This window comes from Mesocricetus auratus, unplaced genomic scaffold (assembly GCF_017639785.1).
Source record: "Mesocricetus auratus isolate SY011 unplaced genomic scaffold, BCM_Maur_2.0 Super-Scaffold_100004, whole genome shotgun sequence".
In the NCBI taxonomy this organism is placed as follows: domain Eukaryota; kingdom Metazoa; phylum Chordata; class Mammalia; order Rodentia; family Cricetidae; genus Mesocricetus; species Mesocricetus auratus.
In genome coordinates this window covers 86,268,504-86,286,311 of record NW_024429189.1, presented here as the reverse complement: position 1 = coordinate 86,286,311, position 17,808 = coordinate 86,268,504, and the positions used below count along the sequence as shown (strand labels likewise).

Genomic DNA, 17,808 nt, shown 5'->3' with positions numbered 1-17,808 from the left:
AGTTCCAGGACAGCCTCCAAAACAATACAGAGAAACCCTGTCTCGAAATATCAAAAATAAATAAATAAATAAAAAATAAAAAAGGAACTGGAGGAACTGCTCAGTAGTTTAAGAACACTTACTACTCTTGCAGAGGACCCAAGTTTAATTCTCGGAACCCACATGGTGGGTGGTTCACAACCATCTAAAACTCCAGTTTCAGGGGATCCTACACTGTTTTCCAGCTTCTAAGGACACTGCAGGCAAAACATACATACACATAAAAATTAAAAAGCAAATATTTAAAAAGAATATGTCTTAGTCAGGCATAGTGATGTATGCTTGTATTTTCATTACTCTAGAGGCTAAGACAGGATGATTACAGCAAGTTTGAGGCCAGTCTGGACTACATAATGAGTTCCAGTTTACCACAGAATAAACAGAAAAACCACGTTAAAAAAAAAAAAACTCAGGAGGCAGAGGCAGGCAGAGCTCTGTGAGTGCTAGGCCAGCCTGGTCCACAGAGTGGGTTCTAGGACAGCCAGCTCTATGTAAGATCTCAAATTAAATTCTCTCTCTCTCTCTGAATAATAAATAAGTAAAATAAAACAGCACAACAAATGCAGAGAGGAGAGACTGAGAGACAGAAAGAAAATGTATCTGTGTTCCTTGTGTGCAATACCAGAAACTGAACCTAGGACCTCATGCTTGTTGTGTAAGCACTATAGCACTAAGCCATGTATACCTCTTCTTTTATTTTTTATTTATTTTTATTTTGGGAGGAGATTTCCAGACTGGGTTCCTCTGTGTAGCTTTAGAGTCTGTCCTGGAACTCACTCTGTAGGCCAGGCTGACCTGGAACTCACAGAGATCTGCCTGCCTCTGCCTCCCAAGTGCTGGGGTTAAAGGTGTGTGCCACCACTGCCCAACCCCTGACCTCTTTTTACCTTTCAGTTTGAAGAAGGCATGGCGAACCATGCCTATAATCCTGGAGGTGAGAAGATCACTGTGACTTCAAAGCCAGTCTCCTTTCCTTAACAAGTTGTATGCCAGCTAAAGCCAGTGAGACCCTGTCATATGAAAACCAAAGAAAAATCTGCATTTTGAGACAGGTTCTCTCTAAGTTGTTCTTGTGGTCTGAACCTTTCTCTTTAGACCAGGGAGCCCTTGCTTTTCTATTCTCCTACCTCCCAAGCCTCTGGAATTACAGGCATCTGCCACCATGCCCAGCAGTGTCCTGATATTTGTTAAAATGCCCACGGCACCATGTGGTTGCTGGGAATTGAACACAAGAGACCTCTGGAAGAGCAGTCAGTGCTCTTTTTCTTGTTGTTGTTTGCTTTTTGTTTTGTTTTTTTGAGACATGGTTTCTCTATGGCTTTAGAGGCTGTCCTGGAACTAGCTCTTGTAGACTAGGCTGGCCTCAAACTCGCAGAGATCCGACTGCCTATGCCTCCCAAGTGCTGCGATTAAAGGCATGCGTCACCACCGCCCGGTTCAGCAGTGCTCTTAACCTCTGAGCCATCTCTCCAGCCCCAAGGAAGCATTTTGTAATATAAAATTTCTTTTTTTTTCCGAGACAGTGTTTCTCTGTGTAGCTTTGTAGACCAGGATGGCTTCAAACTCAGAGAGATCCACCTGCCTCTGACTCCTGAGTGCTGGAACTAAAGGCATGTGCCACCACCACCTAGCTAATACACATTTTCTTTTTTTAAAAAAAGGATTTCTTGGGGCTGGAGAGATGGCTCAGAGGTTAAGAGCACTGACTGCTCTTCTAGGGGTCCTGAGTTCAATTCCCAGCAACCACATGGTGGCTCACAACCATCTACAATTCAATCTGGTGTCCTCTTCTGGCATGCAGGCAGAACACTGTATATGTAATAAATAAATAAATCTTTTAAAAAAAAAGGATTTCTTTATTTATTATATACAGTGTTCTGCCTCCATGTCTGCATGCCAGAAGAGGGCACCAGATCTCATTATAGATAGTGTGAGTCACCATGTAGTTGCTGGGAATTGAACTCAGAGCTTCTGGAAGAGCAATCAGTGCTCTTAACCTCTAAGCCATCTCTCCAGCCCAGCTAATATAAATTTTCAAGAGAAGGTTTGTGGGTTATGTTAGTGGTGACAGGAACAGAGACTCAGATCCACCTTGTCACACTGCTACAGTCTGAGGACATACATAATAAATAAATCTATTTTAAAAAGACTTCAGTGGTCAACTAACTCTTATGAAGCAGAGCAGGCAAGAGGAAGGAGAAACTTCTGAGAATTAGGTCCCAATGGGGTCTGAATGGGAATAAGCATACCTCAGTGCCCAGGGCTGTCAAGACTGCTCAGGGAGTAGAGATACTTGCCAGTTCAGTCCTCAGAACCCACACCGTGATGCCCCAACCAATCATTGCTAAAAAATTAAATATAATATTGTTAGTCCAGCCACCTGTCTTCAACAAGCCATGTTCTCTTCTAGAGCTGGCAGAACCCTCATACACAGGTCACAGTAGGGAAAAAGCAAGCCCAAGACATAGGATACTTAACCTCGTCTCCTTGAAGCCTCCCACTGAAGGAATGGCAGAGCTGTGTCTCCTTATCTCTTCAGTCCCTAACTGAGATAAGGTCAGGATCTCAACGCCATTGAGAGCTCTCTCTTCCACTGCCGTAGTCACTGTTTCTCTGTTTATCAATAACACACTGATATTGTTCAAGAAAACCTTTGAAGACACAGCCAGCCAACCACAACTGGCTCAAAATAGTCCAGGGTGAGCAGGAAGGCAAAACCTGAGGTGCACGGATGCCTGAGAGACTTACTAGACATCCTGTTTTCTCAAAAATCTCAAACAAAGCTGGGCAGTGGTGGTGCATGCCTTTCGTCCCAGCACTCAGGAGACAGAGGCAGGAGGATCTCTGTGAGCTTGAGACCAGCCTGGTCTACAAGAGCTAGTTCCAGGACAGCCTCCAAAGTCACAGAGGTACTCTGTCTTGAAAAACCAATAATAATAATAATAATAATAATAATAATAATAATAATAATAATAATAATTGCAAAGTCCAGTTTAGGTTTTCTGCTTCACCAAGAAGATGTAAAAAGCAGCTAAGGGCCTGGAGAGATGAGATGATGGTTCAGAGCACTTCAGGGTTTGGTTCTTGGCACTCATATGGTGGTCTACAATCTTAAGTAACTACAGTTCCATTGGCTCTGTGGATACAAGCACACATGTTCCTCTTACATTTGTGCCCGAACCAGTCTAGTAAAAATAAAGGTACTCTAGAGAGACCTTTTGTGTCTCTCGATCTATCAGACTTTAAACAAAGTACCTTAAAGAAACGGGAGTTTCCCCAGGAATCTCATTTGAGGAGGAAAAAAAAAAAAAACAGCCAAATGGGGAACTTGTCTCTCTGAAACAGATTTTCCACAGTTTTTACAGGAAAAATGAGGCAGAGAGACAGAGACTCGATTTCAACAGGCTAAGACTGTTTTATTGGGACAGCGAGGGGTCTGAACCTTTCCATGGGATGAAGGTCGAGCATACTTAGAAGGACAGAGGCACACATACACCCATACCTGGGTAGTTACCAGGAAGTTACTGCTACTTTTTTTGTTTGTTTTGTTTTTCGAGGCAGGGTTTCTCTGTGGCTTTGGAGGCTGTCCTGGAACTCGCTCTTGTAGACCAGGCTGGTCTCGAACTCATAGAGATCCGCCTGCCTCTGCCTCCCGAGTGCTGGGATTAAAGGCGTGCGCCACCAAAGCCCGGCCGGCCCTTTCCTTTTTATTTTGGCTCTTTTAATTGCCTTCTTGAGGACGGATGGCTGAAGCTGACTTAGGACACAGGTTGTGACTCCCAAATTGGATAACACTTTAACAGAAGTGTTCACAAGGTATGCAACAACTCTGCTGTGTGGACTAGGTGGGTTGCAACTGAGGAAAAACAGAAGTGATTGCTGTCTAGGTCTATGCATCTCCCAAGGCAGTTCCAGTAGACATAGCACTTCCAGCAGAAGTGGCTTTCCGCATTCACAGAGTGGACAGATCTCAAGGGGCAGCAGGAAAGAGGAGGCGCGGGGGCCAGGCATTTAGGAGTGAAGAGGCATTAGTAGTGCCTGAATCCTATTTGAAAGACAGAGGACTGGTGTTTGCATACGAGGGCAGGATGCAAGAAGGAGAGCAAAAAGCTCGCTTACAAATGACAGGAAATTTCAAAAACCGATCGCAGGTGTGGGGGGGGGCGGGGGTAGGGGAACGGGGAGCTTTGAGGACCAAAAGCCTCAGGTCATCCAGCCTTAGAATCCTCCCTGGGGCTATCTGACGCCTTGTGTCTATATAACTAGTTTGGAGCCGGACCTGAAAAGTAGATGGACCTTCACCGGAAGCGTGGAGAACCCGGTGAGGAAAAATAGAAGGACTGGGCGGAAGCCCGTGTGAGGTCTGAGAAAATGAGCTGAACCTTTACACAGCTGGGAACGTCAGGGATTGGGAAGCCCGAAGGAATCTTGGCAGGTGAGGGGTGAGGGGCGTCCTCTCGCTGCGAGCACCCAAATTCCGGAGACTGGGAGCGTGGTCTGCTCCGCGTCCCCCCCCAGAGGTCAATGCCTGGTCTGCAGAGTGAGTTTTGTCTCTAGTGTGTGACCTCGAATAATTTAATTGTGGAATCTCCTTTCCTTTTGTCTTTGTAATTGGAATAATACTAGTAGTACCTGTCTCAGGATTATTAAGAAGCTAATAAAAACAAGCAGGGCTTACAGTGTGGCAGAAACTGCAGACGTTACTGTACGTCTGAGCGGTGTGAATACCGTAGTCAAAACTCACCTTTAGCTTCGGCCCGCTGTCGTCCGATTACTGGGTTTGACTGTGTTTATTGTAGGAAATTACTAAACAACACGAAGTTGTAGTAGTATTAAGGAAGCTACTAAGACATCTGAATGTTTGAAAAAGAGGGTTAAATAGTTGTCACTCATAATCCCACCTGTTTACTACTTTAAGCCCTTTTCCCTCTCAAGCATTGTTGTCTTAAAATAGTTTTTCTTTTTTTCCAAAAAGGGTCACATAATATCCAACCTGGACTTGAAGTTTCTGCATATCAGAAGTTGACTTTAAACTCTTGATCCTCCTGTCTCTACTTCCCAAGTGTAGATTTGCTGCACCCAAATCTGAGCAGGACTTTGATATTCAAAAGGTGTTCTCTTTAGCAAGGCTTTACCTGGGAGATAGAGGCAGAAGGATCAGGAGTTCAAGACCAGCCCGGGTCACATGAGACTCTTAAATACAGAATCTCTTTAGCTGGGCATGGTAAGAAATGCCTGTGATCCTAACACTTGGGAAGTTGAGGAAGCAATCCAAGGCCTTTATCTACTTCATTAGAAGCTCATTTTTAATCAAAATTTCCAGGTGACTTAAAGGCACTTTAAAATTTAAGAAGCCCCTTTTTTGGAGGAACTCTATAAGTGTGGTAAAAGCAGCAAGGTCCTGAACTCTCACACTTTGACAGAGACACAGAAATGTAACCTGTTTGTTTAACAAATATTAATAGTCCAGAGTGATGCTGGTTGTTTTGCTGGGACATGGAGGTACAATATTGAATATTCAACCCTTAAGATAGTTCTAGTCTGAATTGGGGGAGACTGACAAATGAGCTGGTCAGTAAACTGAAGCCGGAAAATTCTAAGCCCAGGATTCATTGGGAGTGATTCAGAGGGGCACTGTTCTTGATGCAATTGGGTAGCCAAGGACCATTTTTTCCCATAGTGTAACATGGCTAAGCTAATTCTCAAGGAATATGTTATGAAGGCAGAATCAGCAGAGAACATTGGCCCAAGGGCAGCAATTAGCTAAGGCCTGTAGCCCAAGAGGTGTTGGTTGGATCACAAGTATTCTGTCTGATTGGAACGCAGAATGGGGTATGAGGTGTGACTAAAGGTGAAATTGGAGTGATAGCAAAGGAGACCAGATCTAGTGAGCTTAGCAGACTTGGTGGAGCCTCTGAAGGATCTGCCTATCATCTATCAATTATTTAGTGTTGGGGATTAAATCCAGGGCTTTGTGCATGTCCAGGCTATACTTCATCTAGGTACCTGAAGGATTTTAACCGGTTTAAAAGAGAATAAAAAGAAGGGGCTGGAGAAATGGCTCAGTGGTTAAGAGCACTTGACTGCTTTTTCAGAGGTCCTGAGTCCAATTCCCAGCACCCACATGGTGGCTCAAAACCATCTGTAATGTGATCAAATTCCTTCTTCTGGTGTACATGAAGACAGAACACTCATATACATAAGTACAAGAATAAATAAAAGAAAGAAGCAAGAATAATCAGATTTGTGTTCTGCCTTTGTAGAGGCTGAGCAAGGAGTGTGAAAGTGTGGCAATGTGAAGAGTGCAGTGACCAGAAAGAGAGAAGAGATGACTTACCTGATGTGTGGATTGAAGGAGGGGAACACATTAGAAAAATGACAGTCTTACGACTTGTTGAAGTGGCCTGGAGGAAGGGCTGTTCTGCCTTAAGTGTTGAGTTACAGGCAAAGTTGATACTTGATTAGAATTGTAGGAGCAATGTTGCTGGTGTCTTACTTACATAGAGCAGCATTGTCTAATGAAAGGGCACAAGGCCAGGGTTTTGGTTCCAGTTTCAATACTGGAAACATTGTGACTTGGGGTAAATCAAGTTTCCCACAGAGGAAATGCCTCACTGATTTTTTTCTCTGTGGCTTTGGAGGCTGTCCTGGAACTAGCTCTTGTAGACCAGGCTGGTCTTGAACTCACAGAGATCTGCCTGCCTGTCTCCCGAGTGCTGGGATTAAAGGTATGTGTATAAATGTGGCAAAGCCTTAAGTTCCCATTCAACTCTTATTATCCATACATGTAAAGGTTATATAGAAAAGCCTTCAAAACAAATCCAGTCCCCTAACCTCTAGTTCTTTTTTTTTTTTTTTTTTTTTTTTTGGTTTTTTTTCTCGACAGGGTTTCTCTGTGGCTTTGGAGGCTGTCCTGGAACTCGCTTGGTAGTCCAGGCTGGTCTCGAATTTACAGAGATCCGCCTGCCTCTGCCTCCCGAGTGCTGGGATTAAAGGCGTGCGCCACCAACACCCGGCTTAACCTCTAGTTCTTGTGTTGTGAACAAAACTCCCAAGACAGCCTCCCTCTAGACTTAGTAAGTACCTGCATATTGTGTAGCAACAAACCACCTCCAAGTAACAGATGAAGCTATAGAAACAACAGAATGCTCCCTCCCAGTACCAACCAATGAGAACAAGCTACCTGCAAGTAACAGACAAAACCATAGAAACCACCAATGCTTCCATCTGTAGCCAACCAATCCAAAATACTAACAAGCCAGTTTCCCTGACTCTGGGAAGTTCTCCTAATTGTTCCCCAAATATCAACCAATCAGGATCCAACCCATGCCCTTTAAATTCTGGGAATAGACAAGGGACTTTGCTTCTTCCGGGTAGCTGCTGTGTCAGGCCCCTACAGGCAGGATTAAACAATAAAGTCTTGCATTTGCCATTTGGTGAAGTCTGTCTCCTTGGTGGTCTCTGAGGGTCTTCAAGACTTGGGCACAACACTACCATCTTGCCTTTCTTGCTTTTTTTTTTTTTTTTTTTTTTTTTGGTTTTTACGAGACAGGGTTTCTCAGTATTGTTTTGGAGGTTATTGGTCCAGCCCGGACTCGAACTCACAGAGATCCGCCTGCCTCTGCCTCCCGAGTGCTGGGATTAAGGGCGTGCGCCACCAACGCCCGGCCAGAGAGACTTTTTGTGACTGTCACTTCATCTCTTCCTCAGAAAAAGCTCTCAGGGTAGATAGGAGCTTAATTTCTGAAGAAAGAGAAGACTCAAAAGATCATCAGGTTTTCTGTGAGGGTAAACTGCTTTATTGGTTTAGTAGATGAAGTCTCAATGCTCCGATATTCACAACCTCGAGAGTGAACAGAACCAAGTATCACAGCTTTTCTGACTGCAGCGCTCACTTTAGGCCCACTTTTTATAGATGAAGCACTAAATACAAATCATTTGCCCCAAGCTTTAGACTGAATTACTCGAGTCTTTTACTTTGTAGAACCTACTGATCTTTAAAACTCCTGAAGAAAGCCTGATGTTGGCGGTGCACGCCTTTAATCCCAGCACTTGAGAGGCAGAGGCAGGTGGATCTCTGTGAGTTCAAGGCCAGCCTGGTCTACAGAGTGAGTTCCAGGACAGGCTCCAAAGCTACACAAGAAATCCTATCTCGAGAAAAAAAAAAAAAAAAGACCAAACAAACAAACAAACAAAAAACCCAACAACAATAACAAAACTCCAGAAGAAAAAAGTTTTAATACAAAAATTAACACCCCCCCCACAAAAAAAGCTGTTTTAAAGTTGACACAACCTCTTATGACAGCTTGTGGCACACACTTGAGTTATTTGGGTGTTGATCATCAGCTCTGTGAAACTGAGGCTTTGCTTTTAGTTGTGTTGGTAGTTTTGTTTTGTTTAGTTACAGGGTCTCATGTAGCCCAACTGTCCTTGAACTCACTATGTAGCTGAGGATGACTTTAAACTCCTGATCATCCTGCCTCCGTCGCACAAGTGCTAGGGTTACAGGCATATGTCACCATAATTGGCTATATTGGCACTTTTTTTTTTTTTTGCAATGCCTAAGATAGTACTCTGTTTTTAAAAACCAGTGCTGAGTGATTGGGGGGGGGGAGCCTATGAATTACATAATACAAACTGTTGAGTATGAGCTTCTGATCCACTGATTTGTTGCTCTGCTGATAATCAGTGTTTCTTCTGTTATAGGTGAAATTGGGCTGATTGCCGAAGCTTATTTTCTCAATCCACAGACATTTTTACATTTTGACTTTTTTTTTCTTACAATGGCTTCCATTCACAAATTACTGACTGGCACTTATATCCATAGAAACTTCCTGAAGCCAAGGGCTGCCTTGCATCCATTTATGGGTGTTCAGTTTGTAGACTATTCCTCCGGTAGTCTTCAGAAACAAGTGGCTCCTGGGGACAGAGCCTCCCAGCAGAGGAAGACTGAAGAGGGTGTGCAAGAGGGTCACCACAAAGAGTCTGCTTTGGATGTAGCTTCCCTTGACCAGAGACCCGAAGTCAGCTTTGATAAAGCAATTAGAGATGAAGCACTAGAGCATGTCAGGCGTTTGAAGGATGGAATTGTGGCTCATTGCATAGGTCCAGAAGGCCGCCCAATGCAAGAGGTCATAATGGAGCAAGCCAGGGTTATCTGGAAGTTTCGTGAAAAAGAAGATTTGGAGAAGTGGATGGTGACTTCTGATAAGACAATTGGAGGCAGAAGTGAAATATTCTTGAAAATGGCCAAGAATAATCAAAGTGCCCTGCTCTATGGGACTCTGAGCTCCGAGGCCCCTCAAGATGGAAACAGTAGCCAGAGTGGATACTGTGCAATGATATCCAGGATTCGAAGGGTAGGTGAGGTCTAGAAGCCAGTTTTCTAGTGGTTTTGGTTATATCATGCACGATAATAGCTTGCTTTTCTGTAAATGAACACATTTGTTTTGTTTTATATAGACATCTTGCCTCTATATAGGGGTAAATCACTACTTGGCCTGAGTGTAAAATGAGGTAGTCCTTGTTTTGGGCCTGAGAAGAATGGTGTGTGTCTGAGGAATCCTGAGGAGATACACTCTGAAATGTATCTGGGGAGATTTATATCTCTAGCATGGATTAAGTAGGGTCACCCTGTGGCCTGGTTTTTGTTTTTTGAGACAGGGTCTCATGAAATTCAGGCTGGCCTTGAGCTAATTATGTAGCTGAGGATGACCTTGAACTCCTGATACTCCTGCCTTGACCTAAATGCTGGGATTGAAGAGGTGTGCCATCATGTCTGGTACTTATCTTAATATTTGACATTACTATGCTGGGGGCTGGGGGGGTGGCTCAGTCGGTAAAGTGCCTGCCATGCAAGGTTGAGGATTGGGATCTCCAGTACACACAAGAAGCTGGGTATGGCATCATGTTCCTACAAATGACAAACGACTCCATGTGTATGTTTAATGGCCATGTATACATATCTGCTGTTACATATAATGAGGTTTTAGAATTTCTGTAGTGTATTGCCCAAATTAGTCTTGAATTCCTGGGTTTAAATGATCCTCCAGTTTCTGCCCCCTAAAAAAATGGGATTGCAGGTCTGCAGCACCACGCTTCATGTCTATTCTGTGTTGGAGAGCAAACCCAGGACCTTCAGTATTCTATGCAAGCTATCAGAAATTAAACTACACTCCTGCTCCAGTTTCAGAATTCTTAGCCCAAAGCCCTGTCAGAAATTTCACATTAGAATGAAGCTCTTAAGCTGGGCCTGATGATGCAGGCTGTAATCCCAGCAGTGTGGGAGGTAAAGGCAGAAGTTTACCAGTTCAAGGCTTGCCTAGGCTTCTGAGTAAGTTCAGGGCCAGCCTAGGCAAATTAGTGTGACCCTATCTCAAAATAATAACCTTAGGTATAATAGAGCATTTTGTCACTGCATTTGAGAGGAGCCAGGAGGATGGGAGTTCACAGTTGCTCTGAGTTCTGTAATGAGTGCTGGACTATATGAGGCCCCATCTCAGAGCACTACCTAGTCAAGGAAGGGCTAGAAGTTCAGCAGAGTAGTGGAGTGCATGGCCCTCTTTCCAGTCAGTATTCTGTATTACAAGACAACAACAAGAACATTGTCTGTGCATTTTAGTTGTTTATTTTTGTTCTTTTCTTTTTTTGGTTTTTTGAGACAGGGTCACTCTGTGTAACAACTCTGACTGTCCTGGAACAAGATTTGTAGATCAGGCTGGCCTTGAACTCACATCCTCCTGCCTCTGCCTCCCTAGTGCTGGCATTAAAGGTATGCATCACCATCCTCGTTTGTTTTTCAGATAGAATTCCCCTATGTAGCTCAGGCTAGCCTTAAGCTCACATTGTATTTCCTGCCTCTGCACCAGCAGTGGGATTACTGAGGTGAACCACCATGCCTAGTTTAACATTGGTTAGTATTTTGTTTGTTTGTTTAGTATGTTTTTTCCAGTGCTTGTGCCAAGCACTTTATGTATTTTCTCCACTTATCACTCAAAACAGTCCTGGGGAATGAGGTCATCCCAATGCTACTGTGAGGAACTAAGGCTTTGGGAGTCGGTGATTCCTTTAGGGTTACAGTTGGTCAGAGGGAGTATTAGTACATGTTTGAGCATCAATGTCTTGAAACCCAGTTGTCCTTGAGAGTGCTATAAATAAATAAATGCCTGTGGAGATGCACACTAAATTCCTTTCCTTTTCTCTCTTTTTATTATTAGAGACAGAGTCTGATATCTATGTAGCTCAGGCTGGCCTCAATCTCTCAGAATCTTTTTACCTCAGCTTCCTTAGTGTAGGAGTTACAGGCATGTGCCACTACACCTAGACCTTAAATTCCATTTTCTGAAAGAGGGTGACAACCTAGGCCGTTAAACACAGGTTTGGAGGTTAAGCAGTGTTTGTGCTGACTAGCTGAATTCTTGGTTATCTATGAAATGGGGTAAGACAACTTGGTGATATCTGTATCTCAGGGCTGAGAGGAGGATTAAAGGAAACCAGGCATGTAAACTGCTTGAATGGATGTTAACTATTATTATTGTGGGGGGGGGGGGAAGGAGAGAGGGAGGGATGGAGGGAGGGCCTCCGGGGTCTGCCTCTCTCTGTGAGTGCTGGAGTTACAGGTGGGTACTGCCACACCTAGTTTTGTATGTGGGTGCTGGGGATCTGAACTCAGGCCCTTACGCTTTTGCAGCAAGCACTGAGCCATCTTCCCAGCCTCTTGATTTTTAAAACTTGAGCTTGATTTCTGATGGGCAAGATAGTTGTCATAAAATGGGCCACTCAGAAACCAGTGTTTCTTAGAACTAGGGAGGAAAAGTACATTAATTTCCATTTGGCAAACACAATTGAATGTCATATGGGAGCTTGTCCTAGGTTAATTGTGCCTTCAACAATTACCTTAGAAACATGTCAGTATTTCATACTAAAATACTGGTTTATTTGTCTCCTTGCAGTAGAAAATATACATAGAACGCCCTAGTGGGTCTGGAAGATGGCTCAGTAGGTAAGGCACTTGCTGGTGAGTCTGAAGGCCCAAGTTTAATTTCTGGAACCCGCATGGAGAAATGAAAAACTGACAAAAGTTGTTCTCTGATGTCATATGTGCCCCCCCATAACAATACAGCTGACTTGGTGATGACTCATGCAGGCTAACTTTTCTGTACCCTAGGGTGTTTTTGAGAGGAAGCTGTCATATGATTGGTCCCTATTCAATACTCTGTATCTCCGAGTCCGTGGGGATGGCCGGCCTTGGATGGTGAATATCAAGCAAGACACAGACTTTCTCCAGAAGAAAAATCAGATATACAGTTACTTCATGTTCACCCGTGGGGGGCCCTACTGGCAGGAAATCAAGGTAAAATCTCAGTTCTTCACCATTAGGAAAACGGGGTCTATTGAAACTATGGCTACATTGTAGCTTCCCTTTTCATACTAAGCATTCTCTTTTTTTTGTTTTGTTTTGCTATTTTGTATTTTTTTTTTTCTAGAGCTGAGGACCAAACCCAGGGCCTTGCGCTTACTAAAGCGCTCTGCCACTGAGCTAAATCCCCAACCCCCATTCTTTTTTTTAAATTTGTATTTATTTTTATTTTACAAGTACTGGTAGTTTATCTACATGAATGTTTATGTCAGTGTTGGATCAATTCCCTGGAACTGGAGGTACAGGCTTGCCATGTGGGTGCTGGAAATTGAACCTGGGTCCTTTGGAAGAGCAGTCAGTGCTCCCAACCATTGAGCCATCTCTCCAGCCCATACGAATCATTCTTACATAAAATAGAGGCAGCATGAGTAGAAGGGGAAATATTTTTTTAAGGACTTATTCTGCCTGCACCATATCTTATTACAGATGACTGTGAGCCACCATTTGGTTTCTGGAAATTGATCTCAGGATCTCTGGAAAAATAGTCAGTGCTCTCAACCTCTGAGCCATCTCTCCAGCCAGTCCTTTGAGAGAGATTTAAAGGACAAATGTTTTGTTTTTCCATTAATAAAAATGAGCCCGGCTGGGCGGTGGTGGTGCACACCTTTAATCTCAACACTTTGGAGCAGAAGTAGGTGCTTTCTGTGAATTTGAGGTTAGCCTGGTCTGCGTAGTTAGTTCCAGGACAGCCAGGACGGCATAGAGAGACGCTAACTCTAAATAAATAAATAAATAAATTTATGTGTGTGTATATCTTAGTTTAGGTTATTATTGTGATGAAATACTATGACCAAAAGCAAGTTGAGGAGGAAAGGGTTTATTTCACTCACAGTTCCATACAATAGTTCAGTATCAAAAGCAGTGAGGGCAGGAACTCGATCAGGTCTGGTACTTAGAGGCAGGAGCAAATACAGAGGCCATGGAAGAGTGCTGCTTACTGGCTTGGTCCTCATGGCTTACCCAGACTGCTTTCTTATAGAACCCAGGACCAGCAGCCCAGGGATTGCACTACCCACAATGGGCCGGGCTCTCCTCCACCAATCACTAATAAGAGAATGCTCCACAGGCTTACCTACAGCCTGATCTTATAGAGGCATTTTCTCAGTTGACGTTCCCTCCTCTTGATGACTATCCGTTGTGTCAAGTTGGTATAAAACTAGCCAGCACAGTGTGTTACCTTACTAACCAGTTCACTTGTGTGTAGGTGAGGAGTGTTTGGCAGGTGCTCAGACAAAAAAAAAAATTAAGTCTTCAGATTTGCCTTTTCCTGTGATGCAAATAACTAGCATACTGCACCTTCACCCCATAAAAGGATTGCAGCCAGGGCTTCTTACTTGCTATGAGAATACTTCACAGCTCAGCCTAACACTTTTTTTCCCTATTTTGAAGTAAGGTATAATAACTAAGTTGCCTGTGCTGGCCTTGAATTATCATTTTATTATCATCTTCTTCCTTCACTCTTCTAAGTAGCTGGGATTCACAGGCCTGCTGACTGGACTGTTGGTTCTGTCTGTGTGTGTGTGGGGGGGTGGCGTACACGTGCCTGTCTTTAGTGTAAGGTAAAGTAGTAAAATGCATCTTAAGACCCCAGGCTCTATCTACATCACTGCAAAAACAGAACCCTTCAGAAAAATTGTAGTTTGAACCCAAAGAACTAGCCATTTCTTATACTTGTACTCTATGTGTGTATGTATGTATGTATGTATCTATCTATGTATCTATCTATCTACCTATCTATCTATATATCTATGTATCTATCTACCTATCTATCTATCTACCTATCTGTATCTATGTATCTATCTATCTATTGGATTTTTCGAGACAGGGCTTTGGAGGCTGTCCTGGAACTAGCTCTTGTAGGCCAGGCTGGTCTCGACCTCACAGGGATCTTACTGCCTCTGCCTCCCAAGTGCTGGGAACTAAAGGCGTGAGCCACCACCGCCCGGCTATGCCTGTATTTTTAAACTTACTAACTTACCTACTTATTGAAGTAGGGTCTTGTAATGTTGCTTTTGCTAGTCTGACATACTGCATTTAGGTGATCCTTCTGCCTTCATCTCTTGAGTAGCTGCGACTATAGCTTTTAGCATATGGTCATGTTCCAGCTCTGAAATAACTTGTCTCTATTTTCAGATTCCTTTCTCCAAATTTTTTCTCTCAAGTCAAGGAAGGATACGAGATGTCCAGAGCCCACTTGTAGTTGACAAGGTAATGTGTTCCACCTAGAGTGACGTCTTCTTTAGTGAAGTACAGTTGCTGTGGGTCCAGCTCAGTCTGCTTTACAGGGATGGCAGATGAAAGATTAAAATTCCTACTCTCAGGCTCCTCAGTTGGGACAGACATTGACTTAAACCTCCATCTTGGGGGACCACCTCTATTAGGACCAGCATGAATTAGACCTCTGGGGGAATGTTACTGTGGTCTTGTTTTCAGCTTGCTTTGTTTTATTTTCTCTGTGTAATAAGAGCTCAGAAGATCTTTAAGGAGACTCCACTAAGAGTCCATGCTGTACTGACTGTCTTAAGTGGACTACTCAAAGGGAAGAGGAAGTAATACCGGGGGTAGAGAGAAGCAGTTACTCACTCCTGTGAATCCCAGCATTTAGAGGTGAGGGCAGGAGGATTGGGACTTCAAGGCTGACTTGGGCTATAAGCAACCCTGTCTAGAAAAAAATGGAAGCAGTCTTGTATTTGTACTTCTTTTTTTTTTTTTTTTGGTTTTTTCGAGACAGGGTTTCTCTATATTGTTTTGGAGGCTGTCCTTGAACTCGCTTTGTAGACCAGGCTGGCCTCGAACTCACAGAGATCCGCCTGCCTCTGCCTCCCAAGTGCTGGGATTAAAGGCATGCGCCACCACCGCCCGGCTTGTACTTCTTATAATTTAGTACAGCAAATGAAAAGTATAACAGCATGCTGAGGGCTGATGGCGTGAAGCCTCCATTATAGTGATGCCTGGAGGCATCTGGAAACTTCAGGAAGAACACTACTGCATCTAATCTATTTCTCTTATTTTACATTTAGATCTCTTCTATAGGATTCACCCTGGCAGATAAGGTGGATGGACCATTCTTTCTGGAAATAGATTTTATTGGTGTGTTTAATGATCCAGCCCATACAGAAGAATTTGCTTATGAGAATTCTCCAGCTCTTAACCCAGGACTTTTCAAATAGAGAACTGGGGGCAGACTTGAATAAACTGAAAAGTGGTCACAAAATACAAAATAAATAAAGCCTTTCTGTCTACCACTTTTCCCCAGACTTTTTCTTTTTTTTTCTTTTGGTTTTTCAAGACAGGGTTTCTCTGTATTGTTTTGGAGGCTGTCCTGGAACTCGCTCTGTAGACGAGGCTGGCCTCAAACTCACAGAGATCTTCCTGCCTCTGCCTCCTGAGTGCTGGGATCCCCCAGACTTTTTCTGTTGTGCTGGGTGTAGGGTAAAAAGAGCCAATGAATGAACACCCTGGCTCTGAGACCAGTGTCAAGGAAACAAACCCTGCCCCTAACCAAGTCAGAAATTGAAATCCATCCAATCCCTGACCATAAAATCCAGTCAACCTCTGAGCTTGTCCCTAACTCAGGAATTAAAATCCTATCAATCCTTACCCTGACAATCTTCACCTTGGAAAGTTTCACCCTTAAGAAACCCTATATAGCCGGGCATTGGTTGCGCACGCCTTTAATCCCAGCACTTGGGAGGCAGAGGCAGGCGGATCTCTGTGTGTTCGAGGCCAGCCTGGTCTACAAAGCAAGTTCCAGGACAGCTTCCAAGACAATACAGAGAAACCCTGTCTCAAAAAACAAACAAACAAACAAAAAAAAAACAAACAAAAAAAGACTTTCTAAGGAGCCTTGGTCTAGTGTTGTCATAGCAACTGAACAGTACAATAGGACACCACTAGACCCAGTCAGCTACTTTTTTTTTAAGACTTAATTTTTTGGTCGGGACGTGGTGGCCTTTAATTCTACCACTTGGGACGCAGAGGCAGGCAAATCTGAGTTCAAGGCCAGCCTGGTCTACAGAGTGAGTTCCAGGACAGCCAGGGCTGTTACACAGGGAAACCTTGTATTGAAAAAAAATGGAAAAAAAGATTTAAATTTTAAAATTATGTGTATGTGTGTGGTCAGAGCTAGCCATTGAGAAACCATAGCAAATGGCCAACAGCTTCATAGTTAATATAGTGTCTCATGTGTTATTTGGGGGCTGAGACAGTGGCAGAACCCAGGCAGCAGGAGGGAACATGTTACATATGGTGTCCACAATGTGCAGCATGAATTTCCATGTAGAATGACAAAAGTTTAAAAGGGATTTTAGAAACAGAAGAACAGAGAGAAGCACGGCTTCTTGGTAGTAGCATTTTTCTTGAGTGGGCTCTTGTTTTGCTCGAAACTTGCATGGCCAGTGCTGGCAGTAAACTTACACCCACCACCTTGGAAAGACAACAGTTAAAACAGCCACAACTTTGTTTTTTAGCAATGTTGTTTAACAGATAACAGACACATGGCCAGAAAAACAAAGATTTACAGTAGAGTCAGATTCAGATAAAGTAAAACTTCTAAAAGGTTTATAGTGTGTTAAAAAATACACATAGGCTTGGGAGAGGAAAAGAAACGGATGTGGTGCACACACCTTTAATCCCAGCATCCAGAGGCATAGGCAGGCGGCCTCCACAGAGAAGCCCTGTCTCAGAGAAAAAAAAATAAAAGAAATAGAGTAATAAAAAAAGCCACATAAAGCCGGGCGTTGGTGGCACACGCCTTTAATCCCAGCACTCGGGAGGCAGAGGCAGGCGGATCTCTGTGAGTTCGAGGCCAGCCTAGTCTACCGAGTGAGTTCCAGGACAGCCTCCACAACAATACAGAAACCCTGTCTTGAAAAACCAAAAAAGAAAAAAAAAAAAAAGCCACATAAAGATAAAAAGTACAAAGAGTCTGGATGGATACTGTATGCTATTTTGTCTTTGAATTGATTGCTAAGGAAATAGCAAAAACTGCTAAAAGAAATGCTACTGAATTAATCCAACTTATATATTTTAAAAATGCTTTAACTTCTAAATTCAAATATAAGTACAGGTTACTTGGGAAAGGAGTGTTTCTTGTGTTTTGTCATGATCCCCATGGCATGGACAGCGTCCCCAACCAGCAGGAGGCAGAGGCAGGTGGATCTCTCTGAGTTCCAGGCCAGGCTGGTCTACAGAGTGAGTTCCAGACAGCCAGGGCTGTTAAACAGAGAAACCCTGTCTCAAAAAGAAAATCAAAACCAACCAAAACAAACAAACAAACAAACAAACAAAAAACAACAAAAGTGAGCTTGAGGCCAGTTTGAATTAGCTGAGACCCTGTTCCAAGAAAAAAG

The 17,808-nt window shown here is 43.4% G+C and overlaps 1 protein-coding gene across 2 annotated transcripts; it reads left to right on the top strand.

Annotated features, from left to right (window-relative positions):
* Positions 1–4,345: 4,345 nt before the first annotated feature.
* Positions 4,346–15,699, top strand: Ndufaf1 (NADH:ubiquinone oxidoreductase complex assembly factor 1). Of its 2 annotated transcripts, none has more exons than XM_040746065.1 (5): positions 4,346–4,474; positions 8,746–9,398; positions 12,206–12,391; positions 14,591–14,665; positions 15,478–15,699. In XM_040746065.1, the coding sequence occupies exons 2-5, from the start codon at positions 8,823–8,825 to the stop codon at positions 15,625–15,627; spliced, it is 987 nt and encodes a 328-aa protein (XP_040601999.1). In that variant the 5' UTR covers positions 4,346–4,474; positions 8,746–8,822; the 3' UTR covers positions 15,628–15,699. The 2 variants fall into 2 exon arrangements, with proteins under 2 accessions (XP_040601999.1, XP_040601997.1); XM_040746063.1 differs by having other exon boundaries at positions 4,394–4,579.
* The last annotated feature ends 2,109 nt before the right edge of the window (positions 15,700–17,808 follow it).